Below are 23,903 nucleotides of genomic sequence, written 5' to 3' on the forward strand. Positions count from 1 at the left end.
TTTGGCTCTGCTTAGAGTGACGAATTTGTGCGTAAAAGCTCCACATGGTCTAAATAAACTAAGCAAGTAAACCTTAATAGCAGTAGTAGATTCATTTAATTGTGAACGATTCATCGAGAAGAACTCTGACACTCGCATATAGCTGTGTCGATGAACGTACTGACTGTACCAATCTATATAGTTTATGCTGGAGTAACCTCGCTTTATCATGGACTGTTCCATCACAGTAGTATATGAAGATGAATCGCTTGCTCCTCTGTGCTGAATATGACTTGAAAAGGATGGAGACCCTGTAAGGCGAGTCTCTTGAATGAAATTGGAGTTTTGATAGATATAATGGAACGTGCGGTTCAACGATCAAGGGCCGAAGAACCTTATTAAACGAAGCAATAAGCAAAATTCATGAAGTTAACCTCGAAACCAAAGTCCCATCCCATCCCTCTGCTGTTGACCTCTGCCATATAAATAGAAGGTATGATCGTGCAAGAAGATGAGGAAGATCAAGAAACGATCAATCAAAGTCCAGGACTTGTAAATTACAAGGACTAAAAAAGAAAATGAGGGAACGCTCAACCGTGCCAAAACCCTCACTGACTTTTTGTCTTGTCTTTCGTTCGGATCTTTCGCGATGCCTCTCAAATTTAACCTTCGCGTGAGGATCCTTTCGTTTAAAAAGGAAACTGCTTTCGAAAAATTATTTTTATAATTTTTCCATATTTAATAGATGCCAAACTAATCGATTTCTAAAAACGTTATATAAAGTTTGAAAACGGCAAGTTTAGATCGAGAGAAAAACAATTTCGTCTTTTGGCAAGATGGAAACCATTTTCTCTGAATCACGGTAATTATTAAATAAATGAAAATTAATGGTTTTCCTTAAAAATCTTTATCATGAAATTTTCAGTTGTTGCGAATATGGATGTACTGTACTTGAAAAAAAAAAAAAAATATGGTTGTTCCGTTCGTGTCAATTTTTTTTTTTTTTTTTTTTTAACCTTTAGCGGTGAGATTTATTCCACAAGCAAATTTATACATTATTATTTATTATTTTTGAGATTACGTTGCCTTATAAAAAGATTATAGTCCTTCACAACGACCTCCACGATTTGGCTCAGTCGCATCGCAGCCGTCCACCTCCCCTGCGAAACCGTCGCCCTCCGGCGCTCGCTTCCGGAACGGCCGCAATCGCCGCCGCCGACGACGACAGGTCCGTTCTCTCTCTACACCGAATTCAGCATGTCGCAGTTCACGAGCTCCGATCAACTGAAAACCCGGGAGAAATCTCGTAGAGCCAGCGACGCGCGCGGGGTTGAGAAATGGAGCGGCGAGCTTGCTTTCGTTTCGGTTCCAGCTTCATCTTTGTTGGGGTTTTCGGGCGGTGTATCGACGGGGACTGTCAAGATTGCACTGCGGAAGAAGGTATGGCGAAGTGCCAATGTGTAGTGGAGAGGAGATGCTTTCGGGGCAAGAAGGGATCGCGCCGTGACGACGTTCGTTTCGTGGTATTTTCGAACTGATGAGCAAGAGAGCGAGTATCGAGGTTGGGAAGAATGGATTTCGATGTGTAGGACGCTTTCGTTCGGATGTGGCGCGGCAAGAATTGGTAGTTCGGTTTCGACGTGCGAGCGAGCGAGTGAACGAAGAGAAGGTTGCGGAAGCATTTCTCCGAGAGTGGGGGTGTTTAATCGGACAGCTTTCGTGTCGTGAATGCTGAATTTTCGTCGAGAGCTGTGTAGGGGGAGAGTCGGTTCGTTTGCTGTTGCCACAATCTTCATCAAATTGGACATCAGTTTTTTGGGCCTTTCCTTATGATATGTTGATTTTCTTTTGTGTTGTTTCACAGCATGTCGTCTCTTAACTGCTTTGCTGAGGCAGCTCGTCATCTGACTTTAGCTTCAATAACGGTGGCTTTCGTGTTTATATTCATCTTGGAAGTTCAGAATTACTTTTAGTTTGCAATGGTTCTACTTGTTTATTTACCTAGTTTGAATAGTATGGCTGATGTCCTCTGTTTTGATGAGGTGTAATTTGCAAAGCAATGTCGTTTATCTAAGAATTTGATATAGTGTTTTCAGTCTATGGACATGCTCGAAGTTCTCTATCTTGCTTTCTCTTGCCCTGTTTTTTTCAGTAATTCCCATGACTTGATGTTGGCATTTCTGTTGGTTTCTAGATTGGACTGCTTCTTGTTTTAGGTAGATTAATTGGATGGAGAATTTTTACAGTTGTTGACATTGTTTGCCCGTCGCTCGCAAATTTGACAGAACAATTTGACGTGGGGTGTCAAATGTCTCATGATCCTTTTCTCTTTTTCTTTGGTGGAAAACACCTATATATGGTAGAAGTCAAGTTTGTCTTTGCCATTCTAGTAATTTCAAGTAGCATGTACTCTCCGAGAGATTTTTCTTTATGTAACATGCGAAGAGATATTACTCTTATTGAAAAATAGAAGAACTTTTGTTCTATATTTTTATCTTCAATTTGAAATTTCCACACTGGGAAGGGTTTGATATCTGAAGAGCGTCCATCGTGGTATTGCCTCAGTCTTCTCACTTATGGCAGGTGAATGATCCTCCAGTCAGAAACTCACAAGAAGCTTTCATGATGGAGATGTGCGCAGCAAGAATGGTAAGATTTGGACTTTAATCTGAAGTGAGGTTTGGCTATTTAATTATTGTAACCTACAAAGGATAGTTAATTCTGCTCATTAACCCAAAAAGCAGTGCATGTTTGGCATATATGTTTACCATAGGTCAGTTTGGTAATCCCCTGCTAAATCCATGAGAGACTCAAAATTGCAGGGCTATGCGACTTCTAGAAAATGGATGTAGAATTTCTTTTTCATGATAATGGGAATTTCATAATCTCAGAAATTGCGTTTGCCACACATGTATTAGCATTTAGGAATAGCAATAACCATAATGCGAAATGACCCTCACAATCTGGATTTTCTGTATAGTTTAAATGAATTTGAGTGAACACAAAGGTTTACTTCAAAATTAGCTACTCGAATCTGCAAATGCAGGTGGCTAAGCATTATTAACTTTTCAAGGAATATGATGAAGCGACGAGAGCATCTTTCTATAGTTTAAATGAACTTGAGGGAAAATGAGTGGCATTCGAGATTAGTTACTTGAATAGGTGATGCGTGTGGTTAAGGACTAAAAACTTTTCTAGGAATATTATAAAGCGGTGGGAGCATCTACTTGTAATGCTTCAGAAAGATTAACCCTGGATTCATCTGCTCCTTGACTTTCCGAAGCTTATCAAAGAAGCAGCTTCTCTGTGCTCATGTATTTGTCTCCTCTGCCAGTTGATTCATGTACCCGAAAAAGGTTCAAGCGGCTGAGTCACTGCTGAAATCGGTACCGGAGCTGAAACAGACTGCCATATTTCGGGATTCGCATCTCTGAATGACTATGTTGAACAGAGAATCGTCGAGTTAAACCAGCAAGCTGAAAAATCGGATCGTACGTTGTCTAGAATTGCAGAGGAGGCAGCTGCCAGTCTCAAAGAGCTCAAATCTCATTACTACTCTTCGTCACAGAGGACAACTCATCTCACAGAATCTTAGTGGAAGATGGCTGTGATTTTGTGTATTGATTTTGGGGGATTATCGTGACTTGTTACTTATCTTGAAGCTAACAAAAACTATGTACGCTAATGGAGATTCTAGGGTATTCTTTAATTTCAGCAGGGTGATTGGGAGGCTTGCACTCGCGGTTCGAGAGCTATGTGATGGAATGACATTTGATATTCTAAATAGGGAGTATTGAGGAGATATTTGACTTTGGAATTCATCCAAAATACTTGTCGATGACTACTGAGTGCAAATCTCTCTTAGCAAAGAGATTAGCTACGTGGACTTCCAAGCCCTTACGTTTCTCTCCTGTACTTCTATTTCTACGAATTTGCAGCCGAAGGTTGAATGAGATGGAAAGCTTTTACATGATTGATCCCATGTGATCCCCCGGTCCAAGCGTAGATGACCTGCATTGGATCGAACAAGAGCCCAGGGCTTACTCTCTTCTCAAAAGCTGGTCCATGAAACCACTTGCTCTCTACAATAGCAAAGAGGCCTTTAGTTTTTAATTACATGCTCCGGTTTTTTTTTTTGGTCGAAATTATATGCTCGTGCAGGAATTTTTGGCTTTAAAAAAAAAAATTTAAAGTAGTCATTTTCTGGGAAAATAGTAATATTTTCCGAAGCTTGGCTGAAGTTTGAAAATGGACTGTTGATTATTTTTCCGTCGATTGGAAATGAAAACTTAACTTTCTTTTCTAAAGAAACATGCACTATTCACATTACATGTGTACATGGATAAAAAATTTCATTGTTTTGGCCGTCTATAAATAGAATTTGTAAAAAATTTAAAAAGTATCATTCATTAACTAGACTTATAAAATAATTGAATATGTTGACTTTGAGTTAACAAAGCTAAGGCTCATCTCATTTTATTAGACCTGGGCCCGGCTGTCGAGGTCCCAAAGACTTGGACATGACTGCCAAAATCTTGAGCAGAGGTGTTAAGGTCTTGAATCAAGTCTCGAGGGACTAAGGCCCTGTCACTATGATCCTAGACTCGAGTGTTGAGGACCCTGCCTTGGTCAAAGACTGGGCCTTGACCTTAGGGGACTCGAGCCTGCTACTGAGGTTCCAATTTTCTTGGGCCTAGTCGTTTGAAACTCGAGCATGGGCGCTGGAGATCGGGGCCCAATCTTGATAGACTGATCTCGAGCATTGTAGACTTGATTGCAGGAGCCGAGTATTCAGGCATGGTAGCCGGTGACTCGGGCATGGACATTGGAGTTTTAAGTCCGGCCTTAAATGACTTGGGACCAACCTCTTTATTTCCTGGTTTGGCTTATCTGGCCCTGATGGACATTAGTCATAAGTTATTGTTGCTTTGTTGAATATATTTAACGTATTTGGTGTAAAATCAAACAAAGCTTTTATTACTTGTTATATAATTTGCCACATTGTGTTAGTAAATGAAAATTTGATCGAGTAAAATTATGAATGCTTGCAGTGCCTTGATTTTCAACAAATGTTGCTATTTTGGTTCATCCGTGTCTTTGTTTTAGTTGTGCACTGGTGTGGAATAATCTTATATTTTTATTAGTACCGTGATGAGACGGTAATGACAACGTCATTCAAAATGACCGTAATTTCGACTCAAATTAATATTCTATCACGGGCTTGAAAATCAATAATTAACGACATTAGTTGCCTGTTCTTAGCATTGAATTTAATTTTATACGAAAAAGAAAAGCTCGCGCAGCTTTTTTTAACAACAGAAGAACCAATTTGCTATCCAATCCGAAAAAGAAAAAGAAAGATCTGCTTAAAGTCCAGCTTGAAATGAAACTTCGTCTCGAAACCCAAAAAGGCCCAAACCCGCGTGTCGTTTTGGAGCGAAACGGCGCGTCCTCGTCCTCCATTGCCCCTTGCCCTAGCCTACGCCACTTCCGGAACGACACCCTCAAACGGCAAAACAAAACCCTCCTTCGCAAATATCATCCTTAGTTATGGTATATGTGAGTTTCCCAAATACCAATATCTGTCTGTGGAATGATTGAAAAGAGTATTGCTAAGTACCGTTGGTCCTCCGCAGAAGGCAAAACTGGGGTCCAAAGGAGAAGCTAGAAAAGTTATAAGGAGGAAAAAATATGATATCTTGCTTTAATCAATCCCTTTTAGCGAAACAGGCGTGGAGGATGATAAAGAAACCAGAAGCATCGTGGAGCAGAGTGATGAGTGCACTGTATTTTCCCTCAACAGAAATCTGGGAAGCATAGAAAGGAAATGGGTCTTCATGGGTTTGGCACAGTATCTTCTGAGCATTTTCATAAGTTTAAAGGATTTGCCCAACGGATTTCGGCAATTCCATTAAGTTCAAATGCAATGGAAGATAAGCCAAATTTGGCTCTCGAATAGAAAAATACAACGTAAAAGGTGGCAATACGCCAGCTACAAATGCACAGAGTAGTTTCAATGCAGACACTTATTATGCCGCCCATACTCCCAAGGAACTGTGTGTTCTATGGCTACCGAAGGCTGAGTTTTTCCTATGAGCCTAGCAAAAAGAGAAATTATATCTGATCCTACAGGCTACCTCTGCGAGCAGACTACCGAAAGTACAAAGCGCCAAATATGTAGTCAACTTCAAATCTCTCTTCAATCTGATAAACTCCTTGCGAACAAAGCCCCAAATTCTGAGAAAGTGAGAGATCGCTAATCGAAATTCTATAATTCAACACAGTGCATCCTACGGCCTCATGGGAGAAGCAATCGAATTTAAAACCACCCTTCTACAAAGGTGGTTGCCTCCTAAGTTTGGCATGGTTGAGGTGAGCTTTGATGCAACTATAATAGATTGAGGTCTCCGATCTGTGGTTGATTAGGAAATGACTTTGGTGCCCTTGCCAACGGGAATATTCCACGGAATATACATGGATATTTTAAGGAAAATTATTGTAGGAAAATTACTCCAATAATCCTGAAATTTTGACTTAATATGTAATATGATTAATTAACTTTTTAAAAATTTATTCAAGATAATTCTTGAATTTTAATATATTTTAAATTTATTTTTCAATTAAAAATTATCCATGATCTTGAATTAATTAAATGACTAAAAATTTTAGAAACTATATTGAATAGATAAAAAATTTAAGCATTGCATTACACGCGAAGTCCACGTATCATTTAATATTTATGTCATTATTCTATGAGAATAGGACGGCAAGGGGCAATTTGGTCAGATGGAATATGAGATTTTGCTCGTGTGGATGCAGGCACAGGGGGGGTTGCGGCGGGGGTCCACCGAAGAAGGGATAATGCGGATAAAAGTGGGTGGAGCGAGTGGGCTGAGCTTGACGCACGTAGTGGCAACCTGTCACGGGCCGGTCGTGCGACCCTCTCTAAATTATCAGTCCTAGGATTTAACTGGACTCCGAGAATCACTAAAATCCTTTGATTTTTCGATGATGAATATCCATCTCGGGCCATTGAATTTTCCCTTCTTTTTTTTTGGGAGGAGTAGTTTTGGAAAGAGACATAAGTAAGGCGATAAGGTGTTTTGGCTTTACTAATATAGAAAATCTCGTTCATAGATAGAGGACAAATAGAGTTATGATTATGCTAAATTATATTATCAAAAGAAAACTATAAGAAATTTCCAAATGCGTGCAAAGCATTGGATTTCAATTAAATGAAATGATGAATTCGATTTTGTTTTTATAATCTAGGGGCAGGAATTGAACCCACAATTTTCGGCAAGAGAGCGATGCCCCTGGCCAACGCTTGGGTAGCAGCGATGGCACTGTTGAGACTGCGACTACAACTTCCCCAACTCGCTTGGCATTTTCCTCTTGCTATTGTTTTTTTTTTTCAATCACTTTTACCCTAATACTCAACTCACTCCAGACTCTAAAAAAAAAAGGAGAGAGAAAAAAATCAAAAGAGATCAGGAGATAAATCAACATGATTTTCCATATCCTAAAAATCAAAGAAGATTGAGAAACAAATCGAAGTGATTTTTTCAGATTTACAAAATCACAAAAGATTAGTATATAAATTTATGTCGTACATCAAATTGGAATTACATTTGCTCCTATAAATAGGAGTCTTCCTTAATAGAGAAGAAAGTACAAAAGCAAGAATATAGAGTAGTAGCGGAAGACTTGAGAGATCATATCAAAGGTGAAGTTGTTATTCATTTTACTGCTTTTTATCTTTAAATTATCTTGGCATTCTTCACAAATATTATTTTTTTTCAATAAAAGTTGAAATCCAAAACTAATCTTCTTCAAACTCATCCCCTTCCTCTCGAATACATGTGCAAAACTTGACATTGGAGCGAGTGCTTAAAATTTTGTAGCAAAATGATCTCCAAACGCAAAATTAAAATATCGAGTATATGAAGTCCAATATATTTCTAGAAATATGTTTGTATCGAGAACAGAAGTGCTGATGGTGGCACTGGTGCACGCCCCGGTGGTTATGTTCCACGCCGTTTCGCTTGGCACATTCCTTTCTCATTTCCAGATTCCCTTTCTTTAATTTTGAAAATTCATTGAGTAGTTTGTTCTATATTTTTGTAATATTTTATTTTCACGTGATGTCAGCGTGGAGAATTGAGCGACCTGAGGGCGATCGAGCTGGACGTGGGTCCAAAGGGTTTGATTTGAAAAAGGAAACGATCTAAAGATTGACTGTAATTTCTGGAAAGAAAATCTTTGTTGGGAGTGTCACCAAACGAGAGGCGATTAGGGCAAAACCGAGCGCTTGCTGTTCCTATCCTTCTCGATCCGATCCTGCAATGAAGAAGCGAAAGGGAGTGGCAGATGCAGCACCAATGGGCGGATACGTCGCCTCTGGAAGCAGCGACTCCTACGATGTGTTGCTGAGTTTCATGGGAGACGACACTGTCCTTACGATGGCCGAGCACCTGTACCGTGACTTGGTTGAGGCTGGAATCCGCGTCTTCAGAGACTACAATGAACTTGGAGGCGGTGATGAAATTGACGGGGAGCTTCTGAGAGCGATCGACGGGGCCAAAATCTACATCCCCATCTTCTCCAGAAACTACGCTTCCAGCGTGTGGTGTCTCAAGGAGCTTGCGGCTATGGTGGAGAGGATGGTGAAATCGGGTGGTGGGAAAACGATCCTCCCCATATTCTACGACGTTGAGTCTCGTGATGTTAGGCTTGAAACCCCTCTGTACCGCGATGACCTAGTGAAGCACGAGGAGAGAATCGGGTCTGAAGAAGTAGAAGCGTGGGAAAATGCTCTTAAAGAGGTTGGTTCATTCTCTGGATGGGAGACGGGAGATGGCAGGTAACAGGCCCAGATTTTTATACAAGGAGGGATTGCAACTCATAAATCATTTTCTGGAATAGCAAAGCTAAACTCCAATAGAACAAGCTTGTTACTTTGTTTGTGATGCTGCTCTGCGCTTTAAGTAGAAATTTAACTTGATTCGCTGTTCAATAGGCGTGGTTCTTGCTTTATCTGATAGTATCCACCCAAATTTAAACTCGCTCCCTTTCTTTTCTAATTCACTTCTGTGGCAGCTACTTCCACCTCATCCAAGAAACCATTGAAGAAGTCAAGATCAAGCTGAAGGTACGGTGTGCATGTGAACGTACTAAAACAAGCAACCTTACTTTAGAGGTCCAGTTATGGAAGTACTCATTTGATTTTTGACAATTTTTGTATCTCTCTAGAGAGATTAGGATAATATTGCAAATGGAGTATAATCATCCGAAGGTCCATCACATTCCATTTAATGCTATATCGTGGGATCATTTAGTAGGACATGACTGGAGGGTTTTCTGTGTTGTTTCTGAAGTGTGGCAAGGAATAAAAGGAAAATTAAATCCAGTTGTTACACCTTTTCATTTCCCACAACAGCTTTCTTGTTTACAATTTTATTTCCTAGGTACGCGCAAGAAATAGGCCAATTCGGCAGCTTTTTGCTCAATTTCACGCGGAGTCAAATTCTCATCAGTACGCGTCAAGGGAACGGCCCCCTGTCCTTTGATTTCCATATAAAGGACACGACGAGCAGAAATACCCTCTTTAACTTCGATTCGGATGGACTGAATATCTTTCATACAATGTAGGAGCAGCTTTCTTGTTTACAATTTTATTTGCTCATGTAGGAAAAGGGAATTGACAAACAAGTGGAGGACATGATGGACTTACTTGATTTAGAAGTCAGTGATGTACGGATAGTCGGAATATGGGGGGAGGATGGGGTTGGCAAGACGACTCTTGCCAATGCCATTTATGAAAAGATTTCCTCTCAGTTCCACAGATGTAGTTTCCTTGCAGATATTGGGGCAACAGCGAAACAACGTGGAGGTGTTCAGCTTTTGCAAAGCAAGTTGATATCTGATATCCTAAACCGAGAATACGAGGTTGATCAAGTTGCGAAAGGAGTTGATTTCTTTAAAGGAATATTACGGAAGTTGAAAGTCCTAATTGTTCTTGATGATGTTGAGGTACGGTCGCATCTCCACGAAATTGTTGGAGAGAAGCTTGATTGGTTCGGTTATGGATCTAGGATAATTGTCACCACCACTAGTATCGAATCTGTTCTTCCAAAATTTATATCTCGAGGGTTGGTTCGTGTTTATGGTATCAAGTTGATGGGTAATGATGAAGCTCTTGAGCTTTTCAGAAAGCATGCACTGCGAGAACTTCTTTCAGTTCCAGATTTTGATGAAATTGCAAGAGGTATAATCAACTCTGTGAATGAGATTCCATTACTTATCAAAGTAATCGGTTCACACTTATCCAGAAAAGTAGTAGAAGAATGGACTGCATTTAAGGAGCTAATTTTGCAACCTGGCCTGGATATTAAAAAGCTTTTTATGATTAGTTATGAAGAATTGAGCAAGGAGCAAAGAGAGATATTTCTTGATATTGCGTGCCTCCCTGCTGATGTGGATGGTCGAATTGCTTCATTTATGTGGCATAATCTCAATTTTCTCCCCTCTGATGGAGTTGATGCCCTCCATGCTATGTCCCTGGTAAAAATTGGAAAAGAGAACGAACTGGGGATGCCCAGGCTGTTAAGGGAGTTTGGCCAATACATCATACAAAACGAGGATAAACTAGATCCAGGAATGCGAGGCAGGTTATGCAATTTGGAATTGGCCCGGAATAAGGATGAGGTACAGTATATTGTGTAATTCTATAGCGGAATGTGTTCTCGAGCCTTGGAGTGTTGAAAAATTGTCCTTTCTCTTTAACATCAACTTATTTAGCTCTTTCTCATTTTTTCTTCACTCAATACTTTTTTTTTTTCATTATAGGGGACAGACCACCTCAAATTTGACGCGGGAGATTTTAAGAGCATGCCAAACATAAGATTTCTTATCTTGGATTTTGCGAAAGTTGTTGGTGATTTTGCTAATGTTTTTCCAAATTTGAAGTGGCTCCAATGGCAAGGATGCACCAGAGATTTTGAAGCTACTAATTTTCATGTTGAGAAATTAGTCATTCTTGATCTTTCACGGAGCAGAGTCACTGAAGACTGGGGAGGTTGGCAAAAAATCAAGGTAGATTAAGCTTTGTTTATTTCATTAAATTGTTCCCCTGATGAATAAGTTTTCACCAGAATGCTTTGTATGAAGACTGATTGCAGACATGACATTTTCCAGCATATGGCATGTACAGAACTGAATGTTAATCTTGAAATACTTAAGGAAATAATTGGTTGCCTGCCAACAACAATTAGAGGGTGTGTGGATGATGGTGGTGGTGGAATTTTAGGTTGAGTGAGTTAAGGGGAATGATTTTCTGGTTGTCGAAAGGGCAAGTCAATCTTCAGAATCTAAATAAGCATCTTCTTAGCCGTGAAAACATTTTCAAGCAGGAATCTTCCTAATATATGCCAGGATTGTAAGATCGGAAAACATTATTTTCAAAATTTGTTTTCTTCATGACAAAACAGAGCCTTATACTTTATTTCGTCTAAAAATTTGTTCAGTGTACGAATTAATGTCTCTGAGCTATTTTTGCAGATGCCACAGTTGAAAGCCTTGAATCTTACTGGTTGTGCTGGCCTATTGATGAGCCCCGACTTGTCCTCTTTCCCGGACTTGGAGATATTGATTCTCGAACGGTGTTCTCGATTAATGAAGTTAGATCCTTCCATCTGTCATTTAAAATGCTTAACTACCTTAAATTTGAGGTTCTGCGATGAACTCAATATGTTGCCATTTGAACTGGGTAACATGAAAACTCTTAAGGAGGTTCTTATTGATGGGACTTTGGTACAAAAAATTCCTGTGTCAATGGGTTACATGAAGAAACTTGAGATTTTTAGTGCATCCAACTGTTTCCAATTAAGACACCTGCCTGGCTCAGTCTGCGGCTTAACAGCTCTTTCGGTACTCTCACTGGAAAATGCAAAAATTACTCGAGTCCCTGCCTCTGTTGAAAACCTGGTGAAACTCCAGATCCTGTCTCTAAAGGATTGTCGGTGGATAGGAAATCTTCCGCATTCAATTTGCAATTTGAGAAACTCATTAAAGGAGTTGGATATAACGGGGACAGGCATATCTGAATTGTCCAATTCAATTACTTGCTTGAGGCGTTTAAAAGTGTTAAAAATGGATTCTTGCTTCATTAGAGAATTGCCTGGAGAAATTGGAGATTTGGTCGACCTTGAAGAGTTACATGCTTCTCATTGTAGGAGTTTGAAGGGAGCCATTCCATCTGCTATTGGGTGTCTATCTCGTCTGAGGATACTGAGATTGGGGCATTCCAGTATTTCTGACTTTTCTTCGAAAATTGGAAGTCTTTCTTGTCTTCAGACTCTCGATTTACTTCAGTGCAACGAGATTCGAGAACTGCCAGAGCTTATTTCCAGTTTAACTTGTCTACATGCGAGTTCTGAAAGGATGGAGGCCTTGCCAGATCTTAGGTATTTAGTGAAGTTGGAGGAGATATGTCTGGGTGATAAAGATCCTAAGGAACTCAGACGTTCCTCAACACGGATGGAGCCAACATTTAGATCGAGAGATCTCTTAGCAGTGCCCATAGTACTTCCAAAACTGAAGATATTAGAGTTGTCCCATTCTCGAATCGGTGAACTGCAACTTCGGCATGGTTCCCTCTCATGTAAACATCTTAAGAAGCTGGTTCTATCTGGTGCGAATCTTAAAAAGGTGCCAGAACTTCCCTCGTCATTGTCCGTTTTATCCATTCGACATTGTTTGTCTTTAAGACAATTGCCAGCAGTGCACCATTTGAGCAAACTATCAGAACTAAATCTCATCCAATCCGCGGTAGAAGAGATTAAGGGGCTTCAGGGACTAATTGCTCTGGAAATCTTGAATATAACACATTGCGAAATACGTAATCTCAATGGGCTTAGCCAATTAATGGAGTTACGAAGTTTTATTTTGTCAGACTGTGATTTGCTCCATGGATTGCCCGATATATCAAACTTGAAGATGCTGAATGTCCTAGTAGTCCAAAGATGCAGGATGATCCATGCTATTGAAGGCCTTATGGAGTTAACCTCCTTGGAGGAGCTGCGTGTTAGTGAATGCGAGGCAGAAAGCACACAGCAAGTACAGGATGCATTAAAGCTCGTGATGGAAGGTTCAATAAACAGTTGATGTCCTGTGCTCCTGGAGTGGACATTCGGTTATTTACATGGCTCTTCGGACACAATCGAAACCATAGGGTGACATCATTGGAGTCCCTTGTGACATTGAGTAGGCAAACTGACGGCAAAATTACTAGAGCTGCAATCTGAAAGTTTTTTGAGTCCTTTGTCTATCAGAAGTGGAAGCTAGTGCCATAAACAATTGCCCTTGCACAACCTCACTGGTCATTGGAGGGCGGCTTTCGTGTCGTGAATGCTGAATTTTCGTTGAGAGCTGTGTAGGGGGAGAGTCGGTTCGTTTGCTGTTGCCACTATCTTCATTGAATTGGATAACCAGTTTTTTGGGCCTTTCCTTATGATATGTTGATTTTCTTTTGTGTTGTTTCACAGCATGTTGTCCGTTAATTGCTTTGCCAAGGCGGCTAGCCATCTGGCTTTAGCTTCAATATATGTGGCTTTCGTGATTATATTCATCTCAGAAGTTCAGAAGTACTTTTAGTTTGCAATGTTTATACTTGTTTATTAACCTAGTCTGAATAGTTTGGCTAATGTCCTCTGTTTTGATGATGTGTAATTTGGAAAGCAATGTCGTTTATCTAAGAATTTGATGTAGTTTTTTCAGTCTATGGACATGCTCGAAGTTCTCTATCTTGCTTTCTCTTGCCCTTTGTTTTTTCAGTAATACCCCATGACTTGATGTTGGCAGTTCTGTTGGTTTCCAGATTGGACTGCTTCTTGTTTTAGGTAGAGTAATTGGACGGACAATTTTTACAGTTGTTGACATCGTTTGCCTGTCGCTCGCAAAATTGACAGAACAATTTGACCTGGGGTGTCAAATGTCTCATGATCCTTTTCTCTTTTTCTTTGGTGGAAAACACCTATATGGTAGAAGTCAAGTTTGTCTTTGCCATTCTAGTGATTCAAGTAGCATGTACTCCGAGGGATTTTTCTTTATGTAACATGCGAAGAGATATTACTCTTATTGAAAAATAAAAGAACATTTGTTCTATATTTTTATCTTCAATTTGAAATTTCCAAACTGGGAAGGGTTTGATATCTGAAGAGCGTCCATCGTGGTATTGACTCAGTCTTCTCACTTATGGCAGGTGAATGATCCTCCAGTCAGAAACTCACAAGAAGCTTTCATGATGGAGATGCGCGCAGCAAGAATGGTAAGATTTGGACTTTAATCTGAAGTGAGGTTTGGCTATTTAATTATTGTAACCTACAAAGGATAGTTAATTCTGCTCATTAACCCAAAAAGCAGTGCATGTTTGGCATATATGTTTACCATAGGTCAGTTTGGTAATCCCTGCTAAATCCATGAGAGACTCAAAATTGCAGGGCTATGCGACTTCTAGAAAATGGATGTAGAATTTCTTTTTCATGATAATGGGAATTTCATAATCTCAGAAATTGCGTTTGTCACACATGTATTAGCATTTAGGAATAGCCATAACCATAATGCGAAATGACCCTCACAATCTGGATTTTCTGTATAGTTTAAATGAATTTGAGTGAACACAAAGGTTTACTTCAAAATTAGCTACTCGAATCTGCAAAATGCAGGTGGCTAAGCATTATTAACTTTTCAAGGAATATGATGAAGCGACGAGAGCATCTTTCTATAGTTTAAATGAACTTGAGGGAAAATGAGTGGCATTCGAGATTAGTTACTCGAATAGGTGATGCGTGTGGTTAAGGACTAAAAACTTTTCTAGGAATATAATAAAGTGGTGGGAGCATCTACTTGTAATGCTTCAGAAAGATTAACCCTGGATTCATCTGCTTCTTTACTTTCCGAAGCTTATCAAAGAAGCAGCTTCTCTGTGCTCATGTATTTGTCTCCTCTGCCATTTGATTCATGTACCCGAAAAAGGTTCAAGCGGCTGAGTCACTGCTGAAATCGGTATCGGAGCTGAAACAGACTGCCATATTTCGGGATTCGCATCTCTGAATGACTATGTTGAACAGAGAATCGTCGAGTTAAACCAGCAAGCTGAAAAATCAGATTGTACGTTGTCTAGAATTGCGGAGGAGGCAGCTGCCAGTCTCAAAGAGCTCAAATCTCATTAGTACTCTGTGTCGCAGAGGACGACTCATCTCACAGAATCTTAGTGGAAGATGGCTGTGATTTTGTGTATTGATTTTGGGGGATTATCGTGACTTGTTACTTATCTTGAAGCTAACAAAAGCTATGTACGCTAACGGAGATTCTAGGGTATTCTTTAATTTCAGCAGGGTGATTGGGAGGCTTGCACTCGCGGTTCGAGAGCTATGTGATGGAATGAATTTGATATTCTAAATAGGGAGTATTGAGGAGATATTTGACTTTGGAATTCATCCAAAATACTTGTCAATGACTACTGAGTGCAAATCTCTCTTAGCAAAGAGATTAGCTACTTGGACTTCCAAGTCCTTACGTTTCTCTCCTGTACTTCTATTTCTACGAATTTGCAGCCGATGGCTGAATGAGATGGAAAGCTTTTGCATGATTGATCCCATGCGATCCCCCGGTCCAAGCGTAGATGACCTGCATTGGATCGAACAAGAGCCCAGGGCTTACTCTCTTCTTAAAAGCTGGTCCATGAAGCCACTTGCTCTCTACAATAGCAAGGAGGCCTTGAGCTTTTAATTATATGCTCCTTTTTTTTTTTTGTCGAAATTATATGCTCGTGCAGGAATTTTGGCTTTTGAAAAATATTTTTAAAGAAGTCATTTTCTAGGAAAATAGTAATATTTTCCAAAGCTTGGCTGAATTTGAAAATGGACTGTGGATTATTTTCCGTGCTTGGAAATGAAAATTTAACTTTTTTTTTCCGGAAGAAACATGCACTATTCACATTACGTGTGTACATGGATAAAAAATTTCATTGTTTTGGGCGGTCTATAAATAGAATTTGTGAAAAATTTAAATGGTATCATTCATTAACTAGACTTTTAAAATAATTGAATATGTTGACTTTGAGTTAACAAAACTAAGGCTCATCTCATTTTATTAGACATAGGCCTAGCCGTCGAGGTCCCGAAGACTTGGACATGATTGCCGAAATCTTGATCATGAAGCATTAAGGTCTTGGGTCAAATCTCGAGGACTAAGGCCCGTCGCTACGATCCCGAATCCGGTGTTGAGGGCCCCGCATTGGTCGAAGACTGGGCCTTGACCTTAGGGGGACTCGAGCCTCCTACCGAGGTTCCAATTTTCTTGGGCCTAGCCATTCGGAACTCGAGCATAGGCGCCGGAGATTGGGGCCCAATCTCGATAGACTGATCTCAAGCATTGTTGACTTGATTGCAAGAGCCAAGTATTCAGGCACGGTAGTCGGTGACTCGGGCATGGACACTGGAGTTTTAAGTTCGGCCTTAAACGATTTGGGACCAACCTCTTTATATCCTGGTTTGGCTTATCTAGCCCTGATGGACATTAGTCATAAGTTATTGTTGCTTTGTTGAATATATTTAACGTATTTGGTGTAAAATCAAACAGAGCTTTTATTACTTGTTATATAATTTGCCACATTGTGTTAATAAATGAAAATTTGATTGAGTAAAATTATGAATGCTTGCGGTGCCTTGATCTTCAACAAATGTTACTGTTTTGGTTCATCCGTGTCTTTGTTTTAGTTGCACACTGGTGTGGAATAATCTTATATTTTTATGAGTACCGTGATGAGACAGTAATGACGACGTCCTTCAAAATGACCATAATTTCGACTCAAATTAATATTCTACCACGGGCGTGAAAATCAATAATTGACGACACTAGTTGTCTATTCTTATTATTTAATTTAATTTTATATGAAAAAGAAAAGCTCGCGCAGCTTTTTTCAACAACAGAAGAACCAATTTGCTATCCAATCCGAAAAAGAAAAAGAAAGATCTGCTTAAAGTCCAGCTTAAAATGAAACCTCGTCTCAAAACCCAAAAAGGCCCAAACCCGCATGTCGTTTTGGAGCGAAACGGCGCGTCCTCGTCCTCCATTGCCCTAGCCTACACCACTTCCGGAACGACACCCTCAAACGGCAAAACAAAACCCTCCTTCGCAAATACCATCCTTAGTTATGGTATATGTTAGTTTCCCAAATACCAATATCTGTGTGTGGAATGATTGAAAAGAATATTGCTAAGTACCGTTGGTCCTCCGCAGAAGGCAAAACTGGAGTCCACTGGAGAAGGTGGAAAAGTTATAAGGAGGAAAAAATATGTCATCTTGCAATCAATCCCTTTTAGACTGTCAATGAGAAAGTACTTTTATGTACGAATACACGACGTGATAGTGTGATGTGATATAACATATGAGTAACCTTTACCCATGTGCCAAGAGTTCACCCACTTGGTGATTTGTATGTATGCATCTCGCTCTGGAAAAACATACGAAAGTTTGTTCCCCGGTTCCAACTCCAAAACACAGTGATGAAACTACAACAAGAAAAGGTTCTTCAAAAATGGATTGGGTGTGAATGTATGTGTAAAGGGCGTGCCAGCTCTTCGAATCAAAATATGATGCAGAAAATGCTACGTGGATGAGGAAATCAAAGTGCTTGAAAATTGAAGTTGTAAAGATTGAAATTCAAGGAAAGAATTGTAACTAGAGTGATGAAAATTGAAATTAAAATACAAACATTGAAAATGAAATTACCTTGAAATAACTTGAATGTCATGAAAGCGTTGACGCTCAAACGAGAACATCAAAATGAGCACTACTATATTGTTATATTATAATGCACATGATCGACAATCTCAACCCTAAAGTACTACTAAAATTGAAATACGTTGGTTTAGTAGGAAAATGCTACATAGCAAAGTTGGCAGAGTTTTGGCATAACTCAAGCGTCTCTTCTCCCTCCATGTTTTTCATATATATGCTCCTTAGGTTTTCTTTGACGATAACTGAAATTCTCGTGCATTTCCACGGTTTTCTCCATTCCACCCTTTTGGTAACTCAATTCTCATGGCCATCGTGTATTTTGTAACAATAGTCTCTTCTAGAGGAGCCCATTTGACTTCATTACCGTGCCCGCTCTTAGTTCAAACTGATAAAGGTCATCTCTCTCTCCTTGAGCAAGATAGCTATTAATACACTTCACGTCAAAGCGAAGCGAAGCAAGCTTTATAGACCGGATGATCTCTGGTTCGAAGTCGAACTCGTCGGGTTCACCTCGACGTGACTCAACTTTTTATGCAGTCACTCTACTTCCTGAAATAAACTCAGACCTGTTTGCATGATGTGGATCTGACTGGACTCGTCTGTTTGGACAGTGAATACGCAACATGTCTTAATTTTGGACTTTGTCTCTCGGGCTGAAGATTTGCTATTATGAGTTGGAAGCATCATCATGTCTAGTACTACCATGTCTGGCCCAAACAAATGTTTCGCAGGCGCAAACCTAGTGACATATGCACGGAAGGCTCCCCTACGCTTCTAATTGGTCAGTTAGCTCAATCTAATTACAGCATGAAGGATAAGAAACTAACAGCTATTGGATGTGTTGGTCCTGTTGAAGGGGTGAAGTACTTGAAGTAAGGGCATCTGGAGATATTGATGGTTGGACCGGCTATCGAACCGGAAAGGAGGAGGAAGACCTCTGAAAAGAAGAGTCCAAGAAAGAAGGCAAGAAAGAGGATATATGACAAAAAGAAGATGGAATATCAGACTGCAGAGCTAGTTAAGGTCTACAATGCGTGTTATCCAAGAAACTACATTTGGCCATGTGATAAGGAATAGAACCCAGATGCATGGCGTTCTCTGTTGATCGTCTGCTCGAAGATCTTGTTGAATCAAACTCAAGCAAGCTTGCCGATGCTCAGCTTGTGAGCACAACTTGATGGGTTCAAGAACTAATCGAGTTTTTGTTATAAGAGTTGATTACTAGTTAAAAATAGACATGGACATCGTCAAAATTGCATAATAAACAAATGTTACTCAAGCTTTTTGAGCTAAGCTCGTTCATTTCATGTCGATTGTAATCAAATTGAGTTGAGTTTCGATCATCAAATATGTTAGTCCAGTCAAGCTCAAGCTTGAACAATTCGACTTGACTTGGTTATACCCTGGAAAAGTTATGATTGTGAGCAGGAGGGAAGTGCTCATAAAAGTAGTGATGCAAGCCTACCAAGTTATGCTATTTATGATTGTGAGCAGGAGGGAAGTGCTCATAAAAAGTGTTTTTAAAATGTGTTCAAGAAACAATAAACAACCTTTTTTATTTCTTGTTACTTGTTCTAGATGTGTTTACGGGAAAAAAAAAATTTGGAACAAAAACGCAAACAAACGCGTTTCTTTTTTTGATCACGGGAACAAAAAAACAGAAATTTTTGTTTCTGGGAATAGAAATAATTTTTAACAAATGCAGCCTAAGTGAGTGCTTCCAACTTTTGTTGCAAAAGTATCTACGTAAAAACAAAATTAAAATACCGAGTATATGAAGTTCAATATTTTTCTAGAAATATGTTTATATCAAGACTAGAGTGCGTTTGGTAACGTTTTGTTTAAAAATTGTTCCGGGAAACAGAAATAGAAAAAAATGTTTCTTTCCGGAACAATTTTTAACAAAAACGCATTTGGTAAACTTGTTAGGGGAATAAAAATGAATAGAAACACGGTTGGTAAATTTATATTCATTTTTTGTTTCTTTTAATTTTTTAATATTTTTATTTTATTTTTCCTTTTCTTTTTTTCTTTTTTTCTTCTTTTGGCCGTCCGGCCTCTGACTCGGCCCGACGAGGACCGGGACCTGCCTCGCCCGGTAGGCCCCGACGAGGCCAAGCGTTGCGTGGTTGGGCGAGGCTCGCCGCCTTGGCTAGGCGAGCTCGGCCTCGCCTTGGCCTGGCGAGCTTGGCCTCGCCCAGATTCGGAGGTTGAGCGCCGCCGCCCAAGGCTCGGCCTCGCCGGATCTTGGCGAGCTCGAGCTCGCCCACCAGCGCGAGGCTCGGCCTCGCCGAGGGCCGCAACGCTCCGGCGAGGCCGGCCCTCGATGGCGTCGCGACCCTCGACGTCTGGGCCGCGACCATGGTCGAGGCCGCAACCGGCCAAAGAAAAAGAAAGAAAAAAGAAGAAGAAAAGAAAAAGAAAAATAGAAAAGTGTTTAAATTTTGTTTGTAAATAAGAAATAACTTTTTTTTTATTTCGGTTCCGGATGTGTTTAGGAATAAAAAAATAGTTTTGGAACAAAAACGCACACAAACGTGTTTGTTGTTTTTTTGTTCAGAAAAAAAATAGAAAAAGTATTCAAAAAAAAAAAGAAATCCAAACAAACAGGCCCTAGAAGTACTAATGGTGACACTGGGGCAGGCCCCGGTGGTAATGTTCCTGGCTGTTTCGCTTGGCATATTCCTTTCTCTTTTCCAGGTCCCCCTTCTTTAATTTTGAAAATTCATTGAGTAGTTCGTTCTATATTTTTTCTCAACATTTTATTTTCGCGTGAGATGCCACGTGACGTCAGCGTGGAGAATTGAGCGGCCCCGGGTCGACTTCAGCAATTGAACTAGACGTGGGTCCAAAGGGTTTGATTTTAAAAAAAGGAAACGATTTGAAGATCGACTGGAATTTCTCGAAATAATCTTTTGTTGGGAGTCGCCAAACGAGAGGCGATTAGGGCAAAAATTAGAGCGCTTGCCATCCTTCTCGATCTGATCCTGCAATGAAGAAGGGGAAGGAATCAACAGATCCAGCAGCGATGGGCGGAGACGTCGTCGCCTCGGGAAGCAGCGGCTCCTACGATGTGTTTCTGAGTTCCATGGGAAACGACACTACCCATACGATCGCCGACTTCCTGTTCCGTAGCTTGGGTGAGGCTGGAATCGGCGTCTTCAGAGACTACAATGAACTTGAAGACGGTGATGAAATTGACGGGAATCTTCTGAGAGCGATCGACGGGGCCAAAATCTACATCCCCATCTTCTCTTTTAGAAGCTACGCTTGCAGCGTGAGGTGTCTCAAGAAGCTTGCGGCAATGGTGGAGAGGAAGGCGAAATCGGGTGGTGGGAAAACGATCCTTCCCATATTCTACGACGTGGAGCCTTGTGATGTTAGGCTTGAAACCCCTCTGTACTACGATTACCTAGAGATGCACGTGAGGAGATTCGGGTACGAGGAAATAGAAGCGTGGGAAAATGCTCTTTTTAAGATCGGTTCATTGCCTGGATGGGAGACGGGAGATGGCAGGTAAAAGGCCTAGATTTTATTACAGGAGGGATTGCAACTCATAAATCATTTTCTGGATTAGCAGAGCTAGACTCTAATAGAACAAACTTATTACTTTGTTTTTGATGCTGCGCTGTGCTTTAAGTAGAAATTAACTTCAAATAGTTGATTCGCAGTTCAATAGGAGCGGTTATTGCTTTATCAGATAGTATCCGCCCAAATGTTAAACTCGCTCCCTTTCTTTTTTTACTGAAACAAGTTCACTTCTGTGGCAGTGACTATCACATCATCGAAGAAATCGTTGAAGAAGTCAAGGTCAAGCAGAAGGTATACGGTGTGCATGTGAACATACTCATCGAATTATCGGTAGTTGATCATGTGAAATTGGTTGAATATATTTCCTTGGTAGAGTGTTCACCTTAGTAATAAGATGTAAGACTATTCACACTAGTCCTATGTAGAGGAGTATGCATGGCGTGGCATCGCAAACAACCTTACCTTAGAGGTCCAGTTATGGAAGTAATCAGTTGTGATTTTTGATGATTTTTGTATCTCTAGAGAGATTGGAATAATATTGCAAATGGAGTATAATCGTCCGAAGGTCTATCACATTCCATTTAATGCTATATCCCAACTTGTTGAACGGTCGAAGTGTTGTATCAACATAGGTGGGATCATTTACTAGGATATGACTGGTGGGATTTCTGTATTGTTTCTGAAGTGCAGCAAGAAATAAAAGGAAAATTAAACCCAATTGTTACACCTTTTCATTTCCCACAGCAGCTTTCTTGTTTACAATTTATTTGCTCATGTAGGCAAACAAGGGAATTGACAAACATGTGGAGGGAATTGACAAACACGTTGAGGACATGATGGACTTACTTGATTTAGAAGTCAGTGATGTACGAATAGTTGGAATCAGGGGGAAGGATGGGGTCGGCAAGACGACTCTTGCCAAGGTCATTTATGAGAAAATTTCCTCTCAGTTCGACAGACGTAGTTTCCTCGCAGATATTGGGGCAACAGCAAAACAACTTGGAGGTGTTCGGCTTTTGCAAAGCAAGTTGATGTCTGATATCCTAAACCGAGAATATGAGGTTGATCAAGTTGCGAAAGGAGTCGATTTTTTTAAAGGAATATTACGGAATATGAAAGTTCTAATTGTTCTTGATGATGTGGTGGTACTATCGGAACTCCACAAAATTGTTGGAGAGAAGGTTGATTGGTTTGGTTCTGGAAGTAGGATAATTGTCACCACTAGGATTGAATCTGTTTTTCCAAAATTCATATCTCGAGGGTTGGCTCATGTTTATGGTGTGAATGTGATGAATAGTGATCAAGCTCTTGAGCTTTTCAGAAAGCATGCACTGGGAAGAAATCTTCCAATTCCAGATTTTGATGAAATTGCAATGGGTATAATCAACTCTGTGAATGGGATCCCATTACATATCGAAGTAATTGGTTCACTCCTGTTCAGAAAAAAGTTAGAAGAATGGACTGCACTTAAGGAGCTAATTTTGCAACCTGGCCTATATATTGAAAAGATTTTGATGGCTAGTTATGAAGAATTGAGCAAAGAGCAAAAAGAGATATTTCTTGATATTGCATGCCTTCCTGCTGATGTGGATTGTCGAATTGCTTCATTTATGTGGCATAATCCAAAATTTCCCCCTTCTGATGGAGTTGATGCACTCCGTGTCTTGTCCCTGGTAAAAATAGGAAAGAATAATGAACTAAGGATGCACAGGTTGTTAAGGGAGTTTGGCCAAGAAATCATACGAAAAGAGGATGATCTAGATCCAGGAACGCGAGGCAGGTTATGCAATTTGGAATTGGCCCAGAGACCAAAGAGGATGGAGGTACAGTGTCTTGTGTAATTCTTTGGCGGAATGCGTGCCTTACCCTGTTCTTGATCTTTGGAGTGTTGAGAAATTGTCCTTTCTCTCTAACATTGACTCATGTGGCTCTGTCTTATTTTTTCTCCACTTAATACTTTTTTCATTATAGGGGAAAGACGACCTCAACTTTGACGCAGGAGATTTTAAGAGCATGCCAAACTTAAGGTTTCTTATCTTGGATTATGCAAAAGTTGCTGGTGATTTTGCCAATGTTTTTCCAAATTTAAAGTGGCTCCAATGGCAAGGATGCACCAGAGATTTTGAAGCTACTAATTTTCATGTTGAGAAATTAGTCATTCTTGATCTTTCGTGGAGCAAAGTTACTGAAGACTGGGGAGGTTGGAGAGAAATCAAGGTAGATTAAGCTTTGTTTATTTCATTAAACTGTTCCGTATATGAATTAGTTTTCAACAGAAAGCTTTCTATGACGACTGATTTAAGACATGACATTTTCTGGCATATGGCATGTACAGAACCGAAAGTTACTCTTGAAATACTTAGGAAATAATTGGTTGCCTGCCAACAACAATTAGAGGGTGTGTGGACGATGGTGGTGGTGAAATCTTAGGTTGAGTGAGTTAAGGGGAATATTTTTCTAGTTGTCGAAAGGGCAAGTCATTCTTCAGAATCTAAAAAAGCATCTCTTTAACAATGAAAACATTTTCCATCAGGGATCTTCCTAAAATATGCCAGGATTGTGAGATTGGAAAACAAATTAAACATATTTTC

At 40.0% G+C, this 23,903-nt stretch overlaps 1 protein-coding gene across 15 annotated transcripts in view; it reads left to right on the plus strand.

The window, feature by feature from the left end:
- The first annotated feature begins 1,186 nt into the window (after positions 1–1,186).
- The window catches only part of LOC104429606 (disease resistance protein RPV1), a 45,107-nt gene continuing 22,390 nt past the window's right edge, over positions 1,187–23,903 (plus strand). For 3 of the 15 annotated variants that reach the window (XR_005549817.1, XR_005549818.1, XM_039310112.1), the window contains exons 1-4: positions 8,059–8,842; positions 9,079–9,130; positions 9,670–10,686; positions 10,828–11,073. Coding sequence is in view for 1 of the 15 variants with exons in the window: in XM_039310112.1 (XP_039166046.1) it covers positions 8,325–8,842; positions 9,079–9,130; positions 9,670–10,686; positions 10,828–11,073 (1,833 nt within the window). In the remaining 14 variants the exon portion in view is untranslated. Of the gene's footprint in view, positions 1,208–8,058; positions 8,843–9,078; positions 9,131–9,446; positions 10,687–10,827; positions 11,074–11,538; positions 14,306–15,012; positions 15,626–20,642; positions 21,298–22,091; positions 23,136–23,283; positions 23,530–23,903 lie in introns of those variants that run through there. The other 12 variants (XR_005549810.1, XR_005549811.1, XR_005549814.1 and 9 more) reach the window with 12 other exon arrangements.

This window comes from Eucalyptus grandis, chromosome 3, assembly GCF_016545825.1.
Source record: "Eucalyptus grandis isolate ANBG69807.140 chromosome 3, ASM1654582v1, whole genome shotgun sequence".
Taxonomy (NCBI): Eukaryota; Viridiplantae; Streptophyta; class Magnoliopsida; order Myrtales; family Myrtaceae; genus Eucalyptus; species Eucalyptus grandis.